This window comes from Halichoerus grypus, chromosome X, assembly GCF_964656455.1.
Source record: "Halichoerus grypus chromosome X, mHalGry1.hap1.1, whole genome shotgun sequence".
NCBI lineage: Eukaryota > Metazoa > Chordata > Mammalia > Carnivora > Phocidae > Halichoerus > Halichoerus grypus.
The window spans coordinates 100,105,545-100,130,305 of record NC_135727.1 but is presented as its reverse complement, the minus strand read 5'-3'; the positions used below and the strand labels follow the sequence as shown (position 1 = coordinate 100,130,305).

Sequence of the window (24,761 nt, the reverse complement as noted above, 5' to 3'; positions counted from 1 at the left end):
AAAAACAGTATTCACAAATATTTCAAAGATATGGTACTGTTCACTTTTGTAAAAGGTGATGATTTCTCTGAGTGTTTTACTTCTAGAAGTTTCCTGTTAAGAAATACATAACCACAAGGACAAGATTTACATGCAGCAGGAACCTGTTGGTCGCACTAGGTGTATGACTTGGTGACCATCTTCACTTTCTTGTGCAAGTTGAGGACTTGCTCCTCTCTAGCAGCCGTGGCAGCTCGGGCTCCTCTAAGCCCAGCTAGTGTTGTTCTAAATTCTTGTTTAGATACATTGCTTATATCTGTTTGGAGCAAATCCCTGGCTGTGATTTCTTCTTGATCTTTCTTTTGGAGAGATTTCCTCCCATCTTATCATGATGTCTAGGTTTCTGTCTTTTGCATTTTGAAAGCTTGTTATGTTTCCTGTTCCTTAGAGTAGTACTATAATTAAGAAGGGGTCATACACTGTCTAGGGCCTGGTGCTTCAGGAAGTGTTTCCGGTGTATGCTGTGTGCACTCAGCTGTTGTGTTTTGGCTGCTATCTCCCACAGGTCAGTCCTCTGCACAGAGTTCCTCCTTGGTTGCAGTGGGGAGTGTTTGGGCTTTTGTCTAGGTGTGCTTTTATTTGTTTGTTAAGATAAGCCTGATTTAAAAAAAGAAGAAGAGAAGAAGAAGAAGCCTGATCCAAGAAAAGAGTAAAGGAAAAGGAACAAAAAAGCAAACAAACAAAAAACTATAAGCCTGGCTCTAAAGAAAAAGAAAGAAAGAAGGAATAAAGAAAGAAAAGAAGCCTGAGGGCGCCTGGGTGGCTCAGTTGGTTAAGCAACTGCCTTCGGCTCAGGTCATGATCCTAGAGTCCCAGGGTCGCATCCTGTATCGGGCTCCCTGCTCAGCGGGGAGTCTGCTTCTCCCTCTGACCCTACCCCCTCTCGTGCACTCTCTCTCTCTCACTGTCTCTCTCTCAAATAAATAAATCAAATCTTTAAAAAAAAAAAGAAGCCTGATCCAAAAAATGAAAAAAGTCAATAAACAAAACAACAATTGAACAAAAAACTATAAGCCTGTTTTGAAAGAAAATAAAATAAAGTAAAATAAATTTAAAAAATTTTTAAAATAATTGAAAAAAAGAAAGTCTGGTCCTATTTCCACCAGAACTGAAGCTGATGCTTTGGAACACTCTGTGATCAGTAGACCTGGTACATGCAGGGGACCTGTGTTGGTCTTCTGAGGGAGAGGCCGGCTGTGCTGGCTCACAGTCAGACCTGCCCTAGTATAGATGCCCTGGCCTGGTGCAGGCGCATGGGGTTTGGTGTAAGCAACTCCAGCCTCCACTGGAAGTGCTGTGTTTTTCTCTCTGAAGTCCAGCCTTGCTGGTGGGGGCGGGGGTGGAAAATGGTGGGGGAATTCACAGCTGCTGCGTTCAGGAGGCCCTCACAGAAAAGTGAACAATCTCCCCTCCTTTGTTCCAGGCTTTTGTCAGATCCCTGCCTTCAACCTGTGTCTGGACCGTCAGCACTGCTGGCACTTCTGTGTTTTATCTCTGGCCAGTGGCTGGGATTCAAAATTCCAAATCTTAAATGACCTGGCAAGGCGCAGACCCACTGCCCTTCCCTGGAGGAGAGCCTTACAGCGCTGCGCCCAGCACCATTCTGCCCCATAAAAACAGTCCCATGGCTGCACAGGTGCCTGGAGTCTATGGTGAAGCGCAGCAAAAAGTTGTCCCCTGCTGTTTAATGGCCGCTGTGTGGCGCCTGGTGGGCCTTTTGTCCCTGGAGAGGCAATATACACTCCTCCAAATGTACTGCAAGGAGGGGAGCATTCTCTCTCACTGTGACCCAGGGGATCCCCACACCACAGTGTTTTGCAGGAACCCTACACGTTGTTCTCTCTCCGCTCTCTCCCTCTCTCCTTGACTTCCGCTCCCTGAAAAGGCCTCCCTCCCCTCTGAGGCACTGCGGCTTTTCTCTCTGTCAGTTCATGTCTCAGAACCTCGCATCTGCCACGTTCTCTTCCTCCAGTTGTGCAGATTGTTTTCTTAATCCTTAGATCGATTTCCTAGTTGTTCAAAATGATTTGATGTTGATCTGGCTATATTCAAGGGACGAGGCAAGCTTGGGGTCCCCCTACCACTCTGCCATCATAACTGTCCGGGTGGTATCTTCTAATTGACCAGATTTGTTGGGCAAATGAGATAAAATCTACTTGCTAGCATATTCTACCTAGACTTCTCAGTATTCTATTACCTTGCCGCCCAGTACAAGAAATACAAATACTGTGTTTGTGGAATGCTCTTGGTAATTTGATTAGGCTGGCATTAGAGAGCTGTGTCCTGCTATACGTTACCTTAGAGTTGCTTAACTTTTTGAATTAGCCTGCTTTCTGGTTACAAGAGTTAGCTGCTTTCCTTGAACCCCTTTTCCATGTAGATGGTATATATGAAAATTATTTCTGAGGAGAATTTAGTTTTTTCTCTTAAAATCTTAAAATAACATTGTTGTTGATTGTTTGGTTTGTTTTCAAGAAAACTGTCCCAAAATCCAGGGGTATCTTAGACTATATTAATATATCTGTTGTGTTTAAAAACAAGGAAGCAGATAGTCCTAATGAGTTTTACACTTGTCAGACCACTCAGAGTAATGCACTGAGTGTAGGACACTGTATTTTATGAGATAAAGATGGTGCAGACTCCTGTCTGTTTTATATGGCCACAGATGAATAATCTAGACATGCTTATCCTGGAAAAGAGAAACCTCAGCAGAAATCAGTTACTGTCTTCATGTATTAGGTGGTCTATTTATGGAAGGGAATTGTGTGTCGTTTCAGAGGTCAAAAATAAGACCAACGGCTAGAAGGTTGTTAATTCAGTGAAATGTTCTTTGATAAAGGGCTCTGTAATCAAATAATTATGACAAATGTACGTATCATATTCCTGTTCTGGAAGTTTGCACATATAGATTAAATATATGTTAAGGCCCCTAAAAAGTCATGCAGTAAAAGATCTCGTTAAATTTGTTAATGCCAGAACTGGTTTTCTAAGGAGCTCACATTTAGGTAGTGGTTCTCAAACTGTGGTAGTTAGACCAGCAGCACCAGCATTACCTGGAAACTTATTAGAAATGCATCTTCAGGGCACCTGGGTGGCCCATTCGTTAAGCGTCTGCCTTCGGCTCAGGTCATGATCCCAGGGTCCTGGGATTAAGCCCCGCGTCGGGCTCCCTGCTCAGTGGGAAGCCTGCTTTCTCCCTCTCCCACTCCCCCTGCTTGGGTTCCCTTTCTCGTTGTCTCTCTCTCTGTCAAATAAATAAATAAAATCTTAAAAAAAAAAAAGAAATGCATCTTCTTAGCTCTACCCCAGACCTATAGAATCAGAAACTCTGGGAGCTGGGCCCAGTAACCTCAGTGATAATAAATCCTCAAGGGGATTCCGATGCTGCAACTGTGAGAAGTACTGCTAGAAAATTTCATTTTTTTTTTTCCCAACTCAACAGCACCCTTTTCATTTCTTTTGTACTACTTGCCACAATTTTTATTTTTTACAATTTCTTCTAATGATATTCTTTGATTCTTAGCTCATTTTTTTATAGATGGTTATCCTTCTGAGGTATAGAAGGAAGGAAACTCTTATGAAAGGCCTACCATAGTTTTCATCCTAATGTAGGTGCCATCCAGGTGGTATCAATTTGGATACTATAAAGAATCCTAAGTAATGAATCCATATCTTCTGTGAAGTGAAATATTCATTTCTATAATGAAGTAAACCTTAAATTCATTGCTATTGTTGCCATTTTTTTACAAGACCAGTGCTCTAACCCCTGAGCTATGGAGCCTGTTGTCATTTTTTTAAAAGAGCACTTACTGTTTTTCATTTACTTTAAAATGTTCTTTGTAAAATGTAGACTTTTCTTTAACATCTTAAAAGGATCTGTAATGTGCCCTTTCTTATGTTAGAAGTCAATAAAATTAGAGATTTTTCTGATTTCCTTGCATTAGCAGAGATTAAATTCTTGTAGCATTGTATTTATCTATACAAAGAAGTATGAATGACACTTTTAGAAAAATGAAATTGTAGTTTAAAATGAATCTGTATGTAAAATTAAAAATGATTCCCTGTAAGTGTGCCTATAACTAGTGCCTTATTTATTTTATGGGTATCATAAATGTGCATTTTGAGTGTTTATATGAAATGCCTCTATAAGTCATATGGAAGAATTTTCTTTTTCTGTAGGACAGTGAAATTGGGTTGATATATTAAAATATCACAATATATTTAACCTAGGTGTATTTAGGACAAAATTATTAGTGTTCCTTGGACTGAGTTATGGCCAAATTCATCTTAATTTCTTGATACTGTCTTGTCAACTCTTCTTTTCATACAAGTAAGGGTTCCCTGGGTTTATATTACTAGGTCAGTTGGAGCTTTATTTATTTTTATTCAGGGGGACAAAGACTGGTAGTCTGGAGACTGGATTTTGATTTGGTTGCTGGTGTCCAACAGCAGGATGCCTGGAGGCATCCACTTGTAACACCGAGTATAAGTGGTGGAATCATTATTACTATATTTAAATACCGATAGTTGGCAGGAATATGCTAAAGTCTGAATCTAACCAGGAATTATGTCTCTGTCCCTGCCCAGGGCAACTGCTACTGAAAAGACATGCTCATATGAGGAGGAAGACAGCAGAGGTGGTGGTTTGGAGCTAAATGTTACTTTGTTGCTGACTCAGGGGAAGAGGTGTAGGATGTTGGCTATGTTTTCTAAAGAGCACCTAGCAGTTTTCACCTTGTGTATTAAGCTTCTGCATGTTTTTCAAATTATAACTTTATGCTTATGATTTTATATCTTCTTAGTTTTCCTCACAGGAGAAAAAGCCAATTCAGTATTGAAACGCTATCCAAGAGCAAATGGACTTTTTGAAGAGATAAGACAGGGCAACATTGATCGTGAATGCAAAGAAGAAATCTGCACATTTGAAGAAGCAAGAGAAGCTTTTGAAAATACTGAGAAAACTGTAAGTATATTGGCAATTTTTAAGAAACGTTCACAGTTTTGCCTACCTTTTGGATGTATGTTTGCAATCTGCATTCCCAAATTGTGTGCATTGTTATCAGTTACAAATGGATCACAAATTACATTTGTGAAGAACGCTGGAAGTGGCATCTAACTAAGAATACTCTGTGGATAGGAGAGCCAGGTTCACTTCCCCGTCTTTGAGGGCCCTGTTTCCACGGGACTCTGCTGAGCCGAGATTGATCATCCTAGCAAGGGGAAAGCACTTGTTTCACAGGAGGCTCTGATGGGGAAAGTTATAAATACCATCACCTTACTCTGCCTCATCAGTGAGAAAGTGTGGAGGAACCTGATATTGACACTTTTAAAATCGTTTACTTCTTTGAACTCTCCTCCCCACTCTAAGAATACTCCTTACCTCTCTTTACTCTAGATGGCAAGCCATTCAAGGAGAGCAGGGTTGGGAAAGCAAAAGGCAGTGGTATAAATTCTGTGGAACTGCTCTGCAGTTGGAAATGACATTACCAGGGGTAGCCATTATAGAAAGTTCCATTTCTGTGCACCGACCATGGAAATAACACTAGGTGCTAAACAAGTGATGTCAGATGTGCTTGGAGGGATATCAGTTATGTCTCAGAAGTAGCAGATAGAGAAGTTTTAAAGAAAGGGGTTTGTTTGTTTGCTTTTAAAGATTTATTCATTTATTAGAGAGAGAGACTGTGAGTGGGGCGAGGGGCAGAGGGAGAATCTCAAGCAGACTCCCCGCTGATCATGGAGCCCAACACAGGGTTTGATCCCACAACTCATGAGATCATGACCTGAGCTGAAATCACAAGTCGGATGCTTAACCCACTGAGCCACCCAGGCGCCCCAGAGAAAGGGGTTCTGATCTTTTGTTAGATAGAAAAGGAGCCAGAAGTTAAGAGGAAGGAGCTCAAGGAGAGATGATGAGGGAAGCATCACAAAGTCAGTGTATAAATTGATAAGCTGTGAGCATCAGTTTTTATATTTTTATTTTTTTTTATTGAAATATAATTGACATACTGTATTAGTTTCAGGTATATGACATAGCAGTTGGACAATTGCATACATTACTTAATGGTGTAGTCATCTTCTGTCACCATCCAATGTTATTACAATATTATTGGCTGTATTCCCTCTGCTCTACTTTTCGTCACTGTGATTTAGTTTATAACTGGAAGTTCGTACCTCTTAATCCCTTTTATCTATTTTGCCCATCCCCCATCTACCTCCCCTCTGGCAGTCATCGGTTTGTTGTCTGTATTTAAGGATCTGTTTGTTTGTTTTTTAGATTCCACATAAAAGTGAAATCATATAGTATTTGTCTTTCTCACTTAGCATAATATCCTCTAGGCCTGTTCATGTTGTTGCAGATGACAAGATCTCATTCTGTTTTATGGCTGAGCAGTATTCTACTGTGTGTGTGTGTGTGTGTGTGTGTACACCATATCTTCTTTATCTGTTTATCCTTGGACACATAGGTTGCTTCTGTATCTTGGCTATTGTAAATAATGTTACAGTAAACATCTGCGTGCATGTATCTTTTTGAATTAGTGTTTTTGTGTTCTTTGGATAAATACCCAGTAGTGGAATTACTGGGTCATATGATATTTCTTGTTTAATTTTTTTTTAAAGATTTTATTTGAGAGAGAGAGAGAGAGTACAAGTGGGGGAAGGGGTGGAGACAGAGGGAGAGGGAGAAGCAGACTCCCCACTGAGCAGGGAGCACGACGTGGGGCTCCATCCCAGGACCCTGAGATCACGACCTGAGCCAAAGGCAGATGCTTAATCAACTGAGCCTGGTTTTAATTTTTTTGAGGAGCCTCTATTGTTTTCCACAGTGGTTGCACCAATTTACATTCCCACCAACAGTGCATGAGGCTTCCTTCTCTCCACATCTTTGTCAAAACATTATTTCTTGTCTTTTTGACACTAGCCAATGTGACAGGTGTGAGGTGATAGCTCATTGTGGTTCGGATTTGCATTTCCCTCATGATGAGTCATGTTGGGCATCTTTTCATGTGTCTGTTGCCTATCTGTAGGTCTTTTTTGGCAAAATGCCTTTTCAGGTTCTCAGCCCACTTTTAAAATTTGATTGTGTTTGTTTAAAGTGGTTTTTATTTTTTTATTTGTTTTAAATCAAATTTATTTATTTTTTTAGAGACAGAGAGCACGAGTCGGGGGAGGGGCAGAGTGAGAAGGAGAGAATCTCAAGCAGACTCCTCACTGAGTGAGGAGCCTGACTCAGGGCACGATCTCACGACCTTGAGATCATGACCTGAGCCAAAATCAAGAGCCGGATGTTTAACCGACTGAGCCACCCAGATGCCCCTAAAGTGTTTTTTAAATCTTAAATCCCACAGTTAAAAATGAAAAAAAAAAATCATCTACAGTCCCATCGTGCAATCACAAAGCACTGTTGGCCTTTTAGTTTCTTTCCAGCTTTTTTGCTGTGCACCTGCTTAGTCCTTATTTTATTTTACACATTTATATTTTTCTTATGAAATTAATATATGGTCATTATAGAGAAATTTAAACTATAGTAAAACATGAAATGAATAAAATCATTTCAATTTTTAGCACCATCAGTTTTCAGATTTTGGTATATATTATTCTGGCCTATTTTTAATACATAGATAATTTTTAAATAACAGTAAGATGGTAATATAAATAGTGCTTTATAGCATGCAGCTTTTAATAAAAACAGGTTAAAACAAGCAAAGCTTAGTTTTTGCTATTACTTTTTTTCAAAAAATACAAATTTTAGATATTCTACCATCATTTTCATAAAGCTAATGACTTTTCATCCTGCTTTATCATTCTTCTTTAATGGAAAGGTAAGAACTTTAGTGGAAAGATACTTTGAAATTATGTAAATCTTCTATTCTTCATCAGACTATTACCCACTAGTTTTAACATCTTCTGTTTATGATTCTTGACTGAATCAGTTATAGTTGCTAAATGATGATTTCTAACGCCATCATATGTACATTTGTTGTTTGGCATTCAGGAAAGTTCTAGGGCAGGAACTTTCCCATTATCTATCTATCTATCTATCTATCTATCTATCTATCTATCTATCTATCTATCTTTTAGTACAGACTCAAAGATTACTTTATATCAATGAATTGTAATCCCTTACTGTCAATGTTTTGATCAAATTGTCCCAAATTTGGCTAATGGAAGTTTCTTTAACTTCAAACTGGCTTCTGTGTCTTTTTGACATTATCATTTTATTTATTTGTTTATTTGAGAGAGAGCGCACATGCACGTGCACACAGGTGGGGGGAGAGGCAGAGGGAGAGGGAGTGAGAGAATCTTATGCAGGCTGCATGCCCAGCAAGAAGCCTGACTTGGGGCTTGATCTCACAACGCTGAGACTGTGACCTGAGCTGAAATCGAGTCGGATGCTTAACCCACTGAGCCACTCAGGCACCCCTGCTTATGGGTTTTTTTAAATGCAAATTTTTTTTTAGGTGGGCTCCACACCCAATGTGGGGTTTGAAATTTCGACCCTGGGATCAGGAGTCAGATGCTCTACCGACTGAGCCACCCAGGTGTCCCTGCAGTTGTTTTTTTAATTTTCATTGTAGCCATAAATTAAACATATTTTATTGAATGTGGATTTTTGATCATAGTAGAAAATCTTCTTCTACACCGTATTAGAGAGCAATTCACATAGTTTCTTCTAATATACTTGAGCTTTTACATTTAGATCTCTGATTGACTCACTAGTTTATTCTTGAGTATGGTGTGAGTTATGGATATGATTTTTTTTCACATGGCTATGGAGTTGTCCAAAGACCATTTCTTATAAAATCCCTCTTTGCTTCAGTGATTTTAGTTACCTGTATGCATCTCAGTGCTTCTATGTATCCGTTCCTGCCCACAGAGATAGGATGCTGCATTTCAGCAGTCTTTGAAGCAAATAGAAGAAGAAACTCCTTCAGCAATTGCTTAAGCAGTTCTCTGCCCTCCCCAGCATCACCTTTTCTTCTCTGTAGATTCATTCTCATTAGTCTACACACCTTTAAAAAGAACTCTCTTCACCCCTCATCCCACTCCAACAACTACCTCACGTCTTGAAACTCTGTTCTGTCTGTACTCAACTCCCCTGGTGAGGTTTCCTAGTGTCATGGTTTGAAATGCTAACGACTCCCAAATTTTTATCCTGGAGGGCCACCCTGCACTGCAGAGCTATGTGACTCACTGCTTACTCAGCATCTCCTCTTGGAATTGAATATGTTTTTTAAACTCAACATAAAAAATTCATGTCCCTTCCCCCCAAATCTTTTTCTACCACAGCCCTTCTGATCTGAGTGAGTGGTAACTCTATCCATCTCTTTGCTAAGCCCCCAAACCTTGTTGTTATCCCTGACTTTTCTCTTTGTTTCATATGCGCATCCCATCTGCCGATAGTGTTGGTTCTAATATGAAAATACATTCAGAATCTAACCACCTTTCACATCTCTCTACCTGTTAACACTTCACATCCAAGCCACCATCACTCTCTTATCTGTATGATTTCTTACCCCCCTCCCCATAGTTGATTCTCAAAACAGCAGGCCAGAGTGATCCTTTAAAGTGTCTTCTCTGTAATGTCTTCCTCACTTAACATCAGAGTGCTCGGAATCACCCACAAGGCACTATACTGGCAGTCCCAGGCCCTCTCCTCTCCACTCCTTCGCATCTCCTCTGCCGCTTTGCCTCTCGTTCACTTTGCTGTGGCTTTCTTGTGACTCCTTAGAAATACACAGTGCACGTCCTGCCGGTGTAGTCACAGTGCATGACTTCAGCGCTTTGCTTTTCCAGACAGATATGTCTGAGCTCCCTCACCACTCTGAGGTCAAGTTCACTTTCTCAGCAAGAACGAATCTTACCTTAACTTGTAACCTCTTGCCCCTTCTCTGAATTATTTTTCTTTCCAGCACTTCTCACCATCTGACATCTGTTAATTTTATTTATTGTTGCTCTCCCTTGAGAACTATTAGCTCTACGACAGCTGCATTGCTTGGTCATAGCTACGGTCCTTAGCATATAAAACAGTGCTGGCACATAATAGGAATTAATTAAATATTTGATGCATGAATGAAGAATGAACGACTGGATTGGCATATTATGAGGTACGTTTATTTTATAGGAAGTAGTGATTTAAAACTTATTCACAAATTAGATGATAGATGTGGACTTAATTTTAAAAACTTTTTTATTATACTGGTATTAGGTTCCTTTCCTTTATGGTTTAGAGCTTGTCATCTGAGTTAGTTTATGTCGTTAAAACCATACCATTCACAGTAAGGTGTGCCCAAAGTCTTTTGGTTTAATAAGTGTAATAGAAATAGCATTCTGATCCCTGATCTGTTTCAGACTAGTGTTTGTTATATGTTAAGAAGGATCTGCTCTGTGTTAAGAAGTACTGAACAACGCAGTTTCATCTTTGAAGTTCATGACTGATTAATTCTGGCAGTGAAGAAAATGATTGACTTTTGGGATTTGCTTTCTATACTTAGACTACTTATTAACTATCTTTTTGTTTACTAAAATTTATCGCTCAGGTTTATTCGTACATATTTTCATCATCCCCCAATCTGAACTGTGTTAATTTAGAAGTATGCTTTCAGTAGGATGGGTTGGGGTTTGTTTTTTTTTTTTTTGTAATTTTTTACCTAATTGGAACACAAGTCTAATTATAACATATAGTGGAAGAAAACGTAGTTCATGGTTCTCATTCTCATCATGTAGAAATTTGGTCAGATTTAATCAGATTTATCTGCTAAGTACCTGCTATATAACAGACATGGGACATAAAACAGTGAATAAGCTGACCCTCCATCATGGCATTTGAGATATGATAGAGACAACATACATACACACAGAATCTCACATACACAGTAGTTACCAGAATTCTGTGTCACAATCCTCTGCCTTGAGAATGACCAGTGGACCTGATTTGGTGTCTCAACTCTGCCACCTACTGACTATATTGCTTTGTGCAAACATTTTACCTTTCTAGGCATCAATTTCTGTATCTTTTAAAAAGTAGAAATTATACCTACAGCATTAGGTTTGAGGCTGTGCACTTAGCTTAGTGCTTGGCATAGAGGATGCTCTCAATAAATAAATTCTGTTCTGGTTTTTAGGTGCTCCATTACAGTCACTTTATTTAGGAATCATTATTTGATCTCTTCCGTTATTTTCTTTTTTCCTGTCTATTGGCGCATCAGGGTGCTTTGCATGTTAGAATTTTAAATTTTGAACTAACATGAATAAAATATAAGTAATTTTTTAAAGCAGCTATTTCAGAACTTTTCTTCACGTATTCTAGTTTATTTGTGCTTGACTTTTCAAAATGGTTGTCCTCAAACTTTACTAGATTGCATAAGAATCAGGTTGGCTACTTGTCAGAACTGCATAGTTCCACTTAGCATCTAGATCTGGGTTTCTAATACTATTCGACAGTAAAAGGAACCATGACTATTTAGGGAAATGGCTGATTCTAGGGCTGGGGCAGGGAGAATACAAGATGAACTGGAGTATACTGTAGTACTAGAAAGTGAGGAAGTACTAAAAACAAAGAATGGGAGCATGTCACCGGGACACAGGAGCCAACCTGAAGGAGGTCTCAGTGGTCAAAGCTGGAACAATTTGAGTCACAGAATAAGTAATGCAGTATTGGATTATAACCCAAAGCATACAATAAATACACATGTGTCCACAATGATATGAATGAATGAATGAAAAATAAATAGCTGAGAAAAATATACAGTACACAAGAATTCCAATTTATATATGCAGATACTCCCCTTTCCAGGAGGCGGAACTTAATTCTCTGCCTTTCTGGTGTGTGGTTTGGACTTAATGATCTGCTCCCAAAGAATAGAGTATGGGTAGTGCTGGGAAATAACTTTACCATGGTGAAACCTGGCAAACACTGCCTTGACCATGTGATCAAGGTTAGTATCATCAGTGATAAGTCATATATAGCATGTGATGAGAAGGGACTTCACTTCTGTGGAGTTTTCCCCCCAGTGCATAACCCCGGTGGGATCATGAGAAAATTACCAAAGACATCCAAATTGAGAGACATTGTACGAAATACCTGACTCCTCAAAACAAGATCATAAAAAAGAAGACTGAGAAACTGTCACAGACCAGAGGAGACTAGACATGATGATTAAATGCAATATGGCTCAAAAGGTCATTAGTGGGAAAACTAGTGAAATCCAAATCTGTTGTGAATAGTAATGGACCAATTTGTTCACTATTTCTAACAAATGTACCATTCCATTTTAAGATGCTAATTTTAGTGGATACTGGCTGAGGAGTATAGGAGAATGCTCTGTACTATCTTTGCGACTTTGCTATAAATATAAAATTACTGCAAAATAAAAATGTTTAGTTTTAAAATTCACGGTTCAGAGTCCACAGGTCTCCATGGGACCAGGGAACATGCTTTAAGGAGCAGCCTTGGGGATTCTAATGTACATGATCAGCAGGTAACATTTTATAAGATTGTAAAGCAAGTTGTTCAACTAAAACCATGTAGTTGGAATACTGAAAAAGCTTTGCAGTGTGTGGTATTCTTAGGGGTGTGGATGACTGTGGTGTCCTGTCTGGGTGCATCATCCCAAGTCTTTATCCCATTCCCTGTGTCCTCCATGCTCCACTCTACCCCCAAGCTGTGGTTGCATTTTAGAAACTGAGTCAGTAATATCCAAGGGTTTTAGATCTAGGTCCAATGATTGTGTTTTAGATAATACCTGTCATTCCAAAGTGTTGCTATTTAAATTGGTTTTATGTGAAAATTGTTGAAAGAGAAATTGAAGAACTATGCAGTGCCCTTTAGTGCTAGATGTTGTTAACAAAAGCAACACTGGAAATCTCTGAATTTAGAGCACCTGGCAAGATGTAGCATGTAGACACTTTCGTGTGGAGATAGCAATTACAAGAAGTGTTCAGTGTCTGAGGTATTTTAGACTTGGTTACTAGTTCCCCAGAGATTTCTCATCATACTTGCAGGCAGAAACTCATATTCTTTGGCATTGTTAAGGAAACTCCTATTTCACTTAGCTTCTGATGGCACTTGAGCCACTGATTCAGAACTTTGCCCTTTGAGGGATGAGGGACATCAGGAAGGAAAGGAGGTAGGAGTTGAGTCTGGGCATAGACATGTAGGGGCAAACGTGGAGCATTGCTGCCACCATCTCCCAGCCATACTCTGCATATTCATCCACATCTTCCCACGTGTTCCCTAGGCCCATCCCAAGCCCCTTCTGGGGGAGCCAAATATGAAGTTTCCCTTCAACCACATGAGAATTGTTTCCTGGGGCTCCTACAGGCATCCCCACTACTTCTTTTGGGATCTCTTGAGAATAAGATAGTAAGTTAGGCAGGGCCAAAGTATGTTATTTTGTGTGTATTTTGAAAATCCTCGTCTTGTTCCTGATCTTAGAGGAAAAGTCTCAGTTTTTCACCACTGAATATGATTTTAGCTGTGGGTCTGTCATACATGGCCTTTATTATGTTGAGCTATGTTCCCTTTAAGCCCACTTTGTTGAGAGTTTTTATCATGAACAGTGTTGAACTTTGTCAGATGCTTTTTCTGCATCTATTGAGATGTAAAGATTTTATTTATTTGAGAGAGAGAATGTGTGCATGTATGCGCATGAGTAGGGGGAAGGGCAGAGGGAGAGGAAGAAGCAGACTCCCCGCTGAGCAGGGAGCCTGATGCGAAGCTCAATCCCAGGACTCTGGGATCATGACCTGAGCTGAAGGCAGACGCTTAACCGACTGAGCCACCCAGGCGCCCCGAGATGATCATATAATTTTTATCCTTTGTTTTATTAATGTGGTGTATCATATCGGTTGATTTGCAAATACTGAACCATCCTTACATCTTTGGAGTAAATCCCACTTGGTCATGGTGAATGATCCTTTTAATGTCCTGTTGAATTTAGTTTGCTAATATTTTGTTGAGGATTGTTGTATCTATGTTCATCAGGGATATTGGCCTGTAGGTGTGGTGGTGGTTTGTTTTTTTTTTTAGTGTCTTTGTCAGGATTATGATATCAGAGTAATGCTGGCCTCATGGAATGAATTTGGAAGTGTTACTTCCTCTTCAATTTTTGGAATAATTTGAGGAGAATAAGGATTGACTCTATTTTGAATGTTTGGTACAATTCACCTGTGAAGCCATCTGGCCCCGAACTTTTGTTGTTGGGAGTGTTTTGGCTACAAAATTCAGTTTCCTCACTAGTAATCAGTCTGTTCAGATTTTTTCTTTCTTCCTGATTCAGTTTTGGAAGATTGTATATTTCTAGATATTTATCCATTTTCTTTATGTTGTTCACTTTGTTGACATAAATTTTTCATAGCAGTGTGTTATAACCATTGTATTTCTGTGCTGTCAGTTGTTACTTCTCTTTCATTTCTGATTTTATTTATTTGTGTCCTTTTTTTTTTCCTTGATGAATCTGGCTGAAAGTTTATCAGTTTTGTTTATTTTTTCAAAGAACCAGCACTTGGTTTCGTTGATCTTCTTTTCTTTTTCTTTTTTTAGTCTCCGTGTCATGTGCTTCCACTCTGATCTTTATTATTTCCTTTATTCTACTAACTTTGGGCTTTGTTCTTTTTCTAGTTCCTTTAGGTGTAAGGTTAGATTGTTTGAGATTTTTCTTATTTCTTGAGGTAGGCCTCTGTTGCTATAAACTTTCCTCTTAGAAATGCTTTCACTGTGTCCCAAATATTTTGGACTGTTGTGTGGGTTTTTTTTTTTTTTGAAGACTTTATTTACTTATTTATTTGAAAGAGAGGAGGGGCAGAGGGAGAGAAAGGATCTCAAGCAGACTCCACACTAAACGCAGAGCTCAATGCGGGACTCGATCTCATGACCCTGAGACCATGACCTGAGCTGAAATCAAGAGTCACGCAGGCTTAACCAACTGAGCCACCCAGGTGCCCCGAGAGACTGTTGTGTTTTTATTTTCATTAGTCTCCATGTATTTTTTTATTTCCTTTTTGATTTCTTCATTGACCGATTGGTTGTTTAGTAGCATTTTGTTTAGCCTCCGCATGTTTGTGTTTTTTTCCAGTTTTCTTCTTGCATATGCTTTCTAGTTTCATACTGTTATGGTCAAAAAAGATGTTTGATATGATTTCAGTCTTGTTAAATTTATTGAGACTTGTTCTGTGGCCTAACCTATGATCTGTCCTGGAGAATTTTCCATGTGAACTTGAAAAGAACGTATATTCTACTGTTTTGGGATGGAATGTTCTGTATGTATCTGTTAGGTCCATCTGGTCTAGTGTGTCATTCAGAGTCACTGTTTCCTTGTTACTTTTCTTTCTGGATGATCTCTGCATTGATGTAAGTGGGTTGTTAAAATCCCCTATGATTAATTATATTACTGTCAATTTCTCCCTTTTTGTCTGCTAATATTTGCTTTATGTATTTAGGTGCTCTCCTGTTGGATGCATACATATTTACAATTGTTATATCCTCCTGTTGGATTGATCCTCTTATCATTGTGTAATGCCCTTCTTTGTCTCTGGCTATAGTCTTTTTTGTCCAATATAAGTATTGCTGTTCTGGCTTCTTTTTTGCTTCCATTTGCATGGAGAATCTTTTTCCATCCCTTCACTTTCAGTCTGTATGTGTCTTTAGGTCTGAAGTGAGTCTCTTTTTTAGAGAGAGAGAGTTCGCAAGTAGGGAGGGGCAGAGGGAGAGAGAGAATCTTAAGCCGGCTCCATGCCCATCATGGAGCCTGAGGTAGGGCTCGATCTCACGACCCTGAGATCATGACCTGAACTGAAATCAAGAATGGGGTGCTTAACCGACTGAGCCACCCAGGTGCCCCTGAAGTGAGTCTCTTATAGGCAGTACATAGATGGATCTTTTTCTTTTTTATCCATTTACCTTGTGTCTTTTGATTGAAGCATTTAGACCATTTACACTTAATTATTGATAGATACGTACTTATTGCCATTTGTTAATTTTTTTCTGGTGTTTTTGGTACTACTCTATTCATTTCTTATTCTCTTGCTGTCTTTCCTTGTAACTGATGACTTTATTTAGTGTTATGCTTGGATTCCTTTCTCTTTATTTTTAGTGTATCTATTATAGGTTTTTGGTTTGTGGTTACCATAAGGTTCATATATCCTAAGTATATAGCCATCTATATTATGTTGATGGTTGCTTAAATTGGAGCACATTCTAAGAGGAACTTTATTTTTACTTCCATGTTTTATGTATATGTTGTCATATTTTATATCTTTATTTTGTGAATCCCCCAACTATTTTTTAGATATAATCGATTTTTACTATTTTTGTCTTTAACCTTCCTACTAGCTTTATAAGTGATTGATCTACTACCTTTACTGTATGTTTGCTTTTACTTGTGAAATTTTTTTCCTTTCATAATTTTCTTCTAATTATGGCCTTTTCTGCTTAAAGTCCCTTTAACCTTTCTTGTAAGGCCATTTTAGTGGTGATAAACTTTAACTCATTTGTCTGGGAAAGTCTTTATCTCCACAATTCTGAATGATAACCTTGCTGGGTGGAGTACTCTTGGTTGTGGTTTTTTTTTTGTTGTTTTCTTTTAGCACTTTGAATATATCATGCCATTCCCTTCTGGCCTGTCAGGTGTCTGCTGAAAAATTAGCTGACAGCCTTATGGGGTTTCCCTATTACATAACTGGTTGCTTCTCTCTTGGTGCTTTTAAGATTCCCAACTTATCTTTAATCTTTGACATTTTAATTATTATATGTCTTGGTGTAGACCTCCTTGAGTTCACCTTGTTTGGTGCTCTCTTTTATTCCTGGACTTGGATGTCCATTGCCTTCCCCAGGTTAGGGAAGTTTTCAACTATTACTTCTTCACAAAAGTTTCTGCCCCTTTCTCTCTTCTTCTGGGATCTCTCTCATGCGAATGTTACTATGCTTGATGTTGTCCTAAAGAACACTTTACCTATTCTCATTTTTTAGAATTATTTTTTTGTTTTGCTGTTCAGCAGGGTGCTTAACATTACACTGTCTTCCAGATTGCTGCTCTGTTATTCTCCATCTTCTAATCTGCTGTTGATTCCTTTTAGTGTATTTTACATTTCATTTACTGTATTCTTCAATGGATTGATACTTTTTTATATTTTCTATCTCTTTGTTGAAGTTCTCATTGAGTCATTCAGTATATCCAATCTTCTCTAGTCTAGTGAGCATCTTTATGACCATTACTTTGAACTTTTTATTGGGTAGATTGCTTATCTGTTTCATTTCTTTCTTGTTCTAAAGTTTTGTCTCATTCTTTCATTTGGAGCATATTTCTCTGTTTCCTCATTTTGTTTGACTTTCTGTGTTTGTGTCTATGAATTAGGCAGAATATCCACCTATAATGGCCTTGTGTAGGGACATCCCCTGTTTAGACTGCATGTGCCTGGCAGCTTTGGCTGGTTGGCTGGAGTTTTAACAGGCATGGGCTGGAAGTCCCAGGGCACTCCGGGCTGGGGCCACCCTGCTTGGACAGCTGGAACTGAAGTGGGCACAAGCTGGGGGGCCTTGGGGCTCTCTGGATAGAGGGCAACCTGGCAATATAGCTGGAGCTGTAACAGGTGTGGTCTGGGAGGTCCTGGGGCACTTTGCATAGGGGGTACCCTGGCGAGTGCCCTGGAGCTAAAGTGAGTGCAAGGCTGGGGTGTCCTGGGATGCTTGATATCTGTGTTGCCTTGGTGAGATGACTAGAGCTATTGTAGACATTGTCCAGCAGTGTCCAGGTATGTGTGATGCTGGGGCCACTTTAGCGGGAAGGCTGGGGTTGGTGTGGGCTAGGGGCTCAGGGCTCACTAAGGTAGCTCGCTGGCTAGGGCACCCAGACACTACTCCCATATGTGCAGTCAAGGTGGAGAGGGAATATAAATTGTGGTGCTCACCAGCCCCTTCAACCCAAACAGCTGGGAAGCTTCCTGCTGTTTGGCAGAGTTCTAGGACTGGTTCCATTATATTCTAGTTGCTCGTTTAAACTGTGCCTTCTTTTCTGTGCCCTAGGGCAGACAAATCTGTTTCTGATCCCTCAGTACTATCCCTCCCCACTGTAGTTCACAGTGTAGGAGGTGGGAGTTCTGGTCTTTTTCTTTCCTGCTGTTTTATATGCTGTCCCTCTATCCTTTGTTGTTCAGAAGCTGTTCAGTCAGTCCTCAGTTCTTTAGGAGCAATTGCTTTATATGTAGGTTTAGATTTGGTGTGTCCATGGAGGAGTGAGTTCAAGGTCTTCCTATGTCACCATCTTGGACCTTTTGAAAAACCTTATATGACCAATTAAAGTAAGTTTTTATTCATTAAATTGTTGATATTGTTTTTAAATTAGTGGTGTTTTATTCTCTGGCATTTGGGCCCTTTTTTAGATTATAAATCCTTTGAAGTCGCAGTTATCCTTTTCCAGTTACAGTAAGAACTTAATTTGGAGGGTTTCAGAATGTGTATTACCAAAACAGTGGATTTGTTTCAGTGTGGGTCTCTCCTGCCCATGCCAGCAGTCTGTTAACCTTGGCCTGAAGTTACCTCAACAGGTTTCCTCTCCCACTACCAGTTACTCTTTTTCAGACCTGCCCTCATAGATTGGGTACTGGTGGGAGTAATGGGCCCAATTTTTTGTCACTTGTACAATCATTTGCATCATAGATTTAATGTAACTCTGCATATTATTATAGGCAACAATGTCTAGTTAGTGATGCCCTGTTTAACCTCCAAATATGCCATTCACCTAGGATTATACTAAAGACACATATAGAATTTCAGAACTCATCAGTGCTTCTTACTAGAATTAATTTGCCAGAAGATGTTCTTCTAATGGATATGGTGGAAATCCAAGGATTCCATGACAATATTGCACCAGAGTTTGGGGTCACATAAATGATGAGTCAGGTGTCTAAAAAGACCCTGCTTTGTGTAGCCACTCTAGTTTGACAGTCTAAACTCCTATTCCTTAGGGATAGGCAGATCTCTTACCCATTCTCTTCCAATTGAAACTTCAGTGTTGGATCTCCTTTATGCCCACTTTTTTCTCCTTTGCTTCTTCAGCTCTGGCTAGACCTTGACCTTAAGATCATGGAGTGAGGAGAGGAGCATGATCTGCTCTTTAACCCTTACCCTTCCCATCTCTCTCCTTAAGTATTTTCGGGGGAAAGGAAGGGGAAAGGGGACAGATGTCTCTAACTTAACTGGTATTGCTCTATCCCCTTTTTGGCTGTCACTAATTCTTCGGTGGGAATTGATAGTACCCACCTATCAATTAATTAAAATTGGGTGGGAGGTGAACAGTGTTCTTCAAGGGATCCCTAAAAGAAACCTCTGTACAACATAGTTCCAGGAATAGGAGTTATGACTCCTTGTTGGCCTCTTCCACCCCCTTTCCCAGCTGGCTTCTGTCCTAGTATGTATGCCTCACATCCTTGTTGTTGGGGCCTTTAGCCCTCTGGGACAGAATAGCTGCAACGTGGCTCAAATTTTCCACAGTATCCACCTAACTGGTGGGAAATTCTTACACCCTTATTTTAATCTTTGGGAAAGGTCTGTAGCATCACTGACCCTGTTCTCTACCTTACTTTCCTCAGATCCACGCTGCCCTTCATATGGGCACAGGGGGCAGGAGTGGGGTACATCAGCCATTCCACTGCTTAAGCAGATGTCCACTCAGGGAATGAAATGTCAGTGTTCTCTTCATACACATATCCTAACTCCTGGCTTTCTTAGAGCTCCCCTCAGTAGTTCAAAGTCTTAAGTTCTAAACAGTAACTGTGACTCTGAAATGTGACATGCTAACCTAGCATGTGCAGCAGTGATCCTAGTGGCCTTGTCGGCTACTGTGCTGCTGCTTTGGGATGGGTAATTGCTTGATAGGTGGTACTGTCCTTGTTAGAAATGGCTCACATTATGTAACAGTGAGCTGCAATCAGTCAGTGAAATTGATGAGAATAAAACTTTCACATTCAAATTGGGATTTGAGTAGAAACCTAGGTCAGCAACTTTGCTTGTTAAATCGTTATTATCTATTATTTCATTTGGAAGATGATGTCACATGCCCCCCATAGCATGCTAGGAGGAGGTTAGCCATGAATTCAAAGAACAGGGGTTTACCTGTTTCCCAAGGAATTATATTCCTTGGGCTAATACACTAAGCCTCTCCCTCCACAAAAGGAAAAGAAAAAAAGTCAGAAACCACCCATTCTAGGATGAGACTGAAATGTAAAATGACACAATATCCAAGACAAAATGCGTATTTTTTCTTTATTAATGTTTTCTGTCTGTACATAATACTGTAGACTATTAGGGCCACAAATAAATTACCAAGAAGTATAAACAATTATGAATATTTTAAAAGGTAGCTACTTTGATAAATGTATTCAGACAAGTTGATGAAAAAAATTACCATATTTCATTGATTGTCTGATCACTTACTTATTCACATTTTAACATCTCTGAAAAATTGAAGTGCAGCTTAAGATCAATGACATGTCATGGATTAGTTGAAAGCATTTTTTTTTCTTTTTTAATACTTAAAAAAATAGTGTGCTTTTCAATTCATGGTATATTTGATAAAATACAGCAATGAATCACCACTCATGCCCACTCAGAGATTCCCATCTGGGTGCAACCACCACTGTAAATCACTTTCTGTTATAGTAGGTAGCTGCTGATTCCTTTAATATTTGCAGTTGTCACTGTTCCCCCTCCCCCCACCCCCCACGTTGGGGCATAGTCTCCCTGGGACAAGGCTGACAGTGGCTCTCATAGTTGGAATATCAGTAACTGTAGAAATAAGATTTCGTCGAGCTACTTCCAAAGTACAATAAAATCAGTGGCAAAGGGAATTCGAACTTTGCGATAGCCCTATATTGTTAGCCCTAGGTCTTGGGTACTATCAAGCTGAAACAGACAATTTATTCTCCCAATGCACATAAAACAACCAACTGAGCAAAGATAGCTGTGCCTTTTCTTCAAGTGTATGCTTTAAAGACTTGCATGAATGCCATAAATTGAAACAGCATTATTATTTAAAGGTTAAGGTATTGTCCCATTCCCAAAGCTAATATTTGATACCAGTCACTGCTTGTCATGAATAGACTATAGGCTGATTTTTCCTTCCATTCCATGGCTGAAGAAAGATTCATGGAATAGGCTCCAGTAATATTTATAATTGATAGGGTCCATGAAAACCAAATAGGTCAAGCTCTTCATTTTTCAAATAATAGCCCCAAAGAAATCAATTTACTCCTTTTCCATAGCAATTGGTGCAGCCCAAAATAGGACCCAGTTCTCCTAATTCAGTGTCTTCTCCACCCCTCCTTCCCCTTTCCTTGCTTTGCATTGAACATAGTTCCCTCCTAATTTAAGTGGTGATGGTTATGCCAGGAGTTTTACAATGAAACAACTTACCTCTAGGTTTCTTATGCTGGTTCTTATTAGGCCATTATTAGGCCATAAAGACACATCACAATATACTTATTTAAGTTCAGATATGATTGAAATGGAAAAATTGGTGGCTGGTACCTACTCTTAGCTGGAATTTTAATTTTACTGTTTTAAAATGCTTAAGAACAATACCATTTGGGACAGGCAAATCAGGTAATATTCTTTCCATCTCTGGGCCAATATTGTGAATGCCAAAAAGACCAATGATACACGTGTCAAGAAGGAGACCACTCCCTTACTGATGTACTTTGCCTTCCTGTTCAAGGAAAAGCCTGTTAGTGAAATGGACATCACAACTGTGGATCAGATACATGCTAATTACATAGGTTAATCAAATGTGCCCTTTATTCCTAAGTATGCATGGAAAAAGGTTTGTAAAATATTTGAGGAAAGTGAAAGAGAAGGTCATGAACAAACAACAATTCATGAGGTTAAAAAAAAAATACAGGAAACAGAAGAGAACGTTACCAAAAAATTAAAATTCATACCCAGAATTTTGAGAATATGAATTTGAATTAAGAATATGAATAAGGGGGCGCCTGGGTGGCTCAGTCAGTTGGGTGGCTGCCTTCGGCTCAGGGCATGATCCTAGCGTCCTAGGATCCAGCCCCACATCGGGCTCCTTGCTCAGCGGGGAGCTTGCTTCACCCTCTCCCTCTGCCTGCCTGCCGCTCCCCCTGCTTGTGCTCTCTCTCTCACTATCTCTCTCTCTGTGTCAAATAAATAAATAAATCTTTAAAAAAATATGAATATGAATTGAATAAGACTATGAATTTGAATTGAATAAGACTGAATTTGAATAAGAGTATGTATTTGAGTTTGAATAAGAACAGGCTGTAATAGAGGGGATCAGTTAGAGAACAAAATAAAGTACTTGGAAAATAGACACATTATCACATAATTAAAAACTTAATAAATGCCAAGTGCCCAGCGTGGGGTTGCCCTGCCTCACTTAGGCTCCAGCAAAACCTGGAACACATCACTCAGGCCCCGCCCCCGACCCCACCCCCGACTGGAAGCTCGCCCCCCCTTCCCTGGACCCCATTTCCGGTCCCATCCCAGAGCTTGCCCAACATTCCAACTGCCACTTCTCTGAGGTCTCCAACTGCCACTGATTCTGCCTCCAGCCTCCCTTGCCACTCAGGCTGGGAAATCTCTGAGGCCGCCACTGCCCTCGGCCCCGCCGCTGCCCGCTCCGCGGCCCTTGCTTCCGCACCATCTTTGCCTTAGCCTTGGTGCCCGGGCCGCCAGCCATGGCCACCGCGCCGCTCTCACAAGTGCGCCAGAACTACCACCCCGACTGCGAGGCCGCCATCAACAGCCAGATCAACCTGGAGCTCTACGCCTCCTACGTGTACCTGTCCATGGCCTTCTACTTCGACCGCGACGACGTGGCCTTGAAGCACTTCGCCCGGTTCTTCCTGCGCCAGTCCCGCGAGGAGACCGAGCATGCCGAGAAGCTGATGCAGCTGCAGAACCAGCGCGGCGGCCGCATCCGCCTCCGCGACATCAAGAAGCCAGACCGCGACGACTGGGAGAGCGGCCTGAAGGCCATGGAGTGCGCCCTGCACCTGGAGAAGAGCGTCAACCAGAGCCTGCTCGACCTGCACCAGCTGGCCACCGACAAGAACGACGCCCACCTGTGCGACTTCCTGGAGAGCCACTACCTGCACGAGCAAGTCAAGTCCATCAAAGAGCTGGGGGGCTATGTCACCAGCCTGTACAAGATGGGGGCCCCGGATGCCGGCATGGCGGAGTACCTCTTTGACAAGCTCACCCTGGGCGACAGCGACAAAAAGAACTGAGTTGGGACTGTTTTCCCTATAGCCCAGGGTGCATGGTGACTTTCCTTGATCACCATGCCGAGCATGCATATTGCAGTATTGCCTTTGCAAAACGTTCAGGATTTTTTCTTCCAGTTCTGCCATAAATAAAGTTAATTTGGTTTCAATAAAGTTATTTGGTTCTTAAATAAAGGTCTCTGGTTGATTTGTATGCAAATCTCTCACCTTTTAAGTTTTAAAACAGGTATTCAGGGATCTCTCCACCCACCCAACCCTATCTACATGCAGCTCAGGACCTCTGAAGATGGAGGGAGAAGATATTTCATGGGACTGTGGAAAACACAAAATTAATCTTACCCTTATAAACAGTGTGGGGTGGGTGGTCTAGGGCCCTGATGAATGTGGCAGCCTGTGCATAGTAAAAGTATAAAAATATGGCCTGAAAATTATGATTGGGGTTGATCTGGGGAAAGAGTGATAGAAATGGGTTTGGGCAGGGATTAAAGTAAAGGAGGTCTTCAGCTTTACCTGAAAACTTTTAGTTTGTTAAAATATGTAAATACTAATGTTTGTTAATTCTAGATAGCAAGAAAGGGACTCCAGAAGCCATGGCAGGATACCTCTTTGACAAGCTCATCATGGGCAACAGTGATAAGAGAAACTGAATATTAGGCTGGCTTCCCCAAGATATGAGAGTGATTGCCTTTGGACCCCTTTGCAGGACATGCATATTGTCATTAGGAAACTTCTGCTTCCCCTTATAAATAGTGTGATTATGTGGGATGGGGTAAGATGGGTGGTTTGGAGCCCTGGTTGCTGTAGATGGATGTGTATGACAAAAGTATAGAAAAAACATGGTCTAGAATTCATAATAGTAGTTGCTTCTGGGAAAGAAGTGAAAAATGGGATTGGGCAGGGATTAAAATAAATGGAGTCTTCAACTTTATCTGAATCTTTTTTAGCTCATTAAGTCATGCATATGTTATTGTTTATTGTTTCTCAGTAACAACTTGGGGGCCCTGGAAACTGGCATAGTAGATTATCTGCTTGGCAGGTTCACCCTTGTCAGTCAGTGAATATGGAACTGTGTTTTAGACTTATGTCTCTATATAGAGACACAGGTGTGATTTCAAATGGCCATCAGTGCCAGGTATGCATGCTGCCAATACAAAACCTCCAGTTACGGGTTTTTATGTACACTTTCTAATAGTTTGGTATAGAAAGAAGACCCTACTCAGTATAAGAGTTGAAAATTTAACAAAGATGCTAAACATCAAAATATTTAATAATATGAAGTAGATTGAATCTCCAAGAAAGAAATAATTCATAACAATAATAATTCATAAACATAGAAGGACCTTGTACAATAACAACCACTCAGAAGAAATTCCAGAAGGAGAAAGCAAGGGGTTGTTCAGAGAGAGAGTAGACAATAATCAAGAAATAATTTTTTTTAAAATAGTATAATCCAAATACTATTATCTTATATATTTCCT

The 24,761-nt window shown here is 40.1% G+C and overlaps 1 protein-coding gene and 1 pseudogene across 2 annotated transcripts in view; both read left to right on the top strand.

Annotated features, from left to right (window-relative positions):
- Positions 1 to 24,761, top strand: part of PRRG1 (proline rich and Gla domain 1) — a 156,404-nt gene that overhangs the window by 80,903 nt on the left and 50,740 nt on the right. For both annotated transcript variants that reach the window (XM_078065492.1, XM_078065493.1), the window contains exon 3: positions 4,842 to 5,002. In XM_078065492.1, coding sequence (XP_077921618.1) covers positions 4,842 to 5,002 — 161 coding nt within the window. The remainder of the gene's footprint in view (positions 1 to 4,841; positions 5,003 to 24,761) is intronic.
- Positions 22,632 to 23,457, top strand: LOC118533955 (ferritin heavy chain pseudogene; annotated as a pseudogene).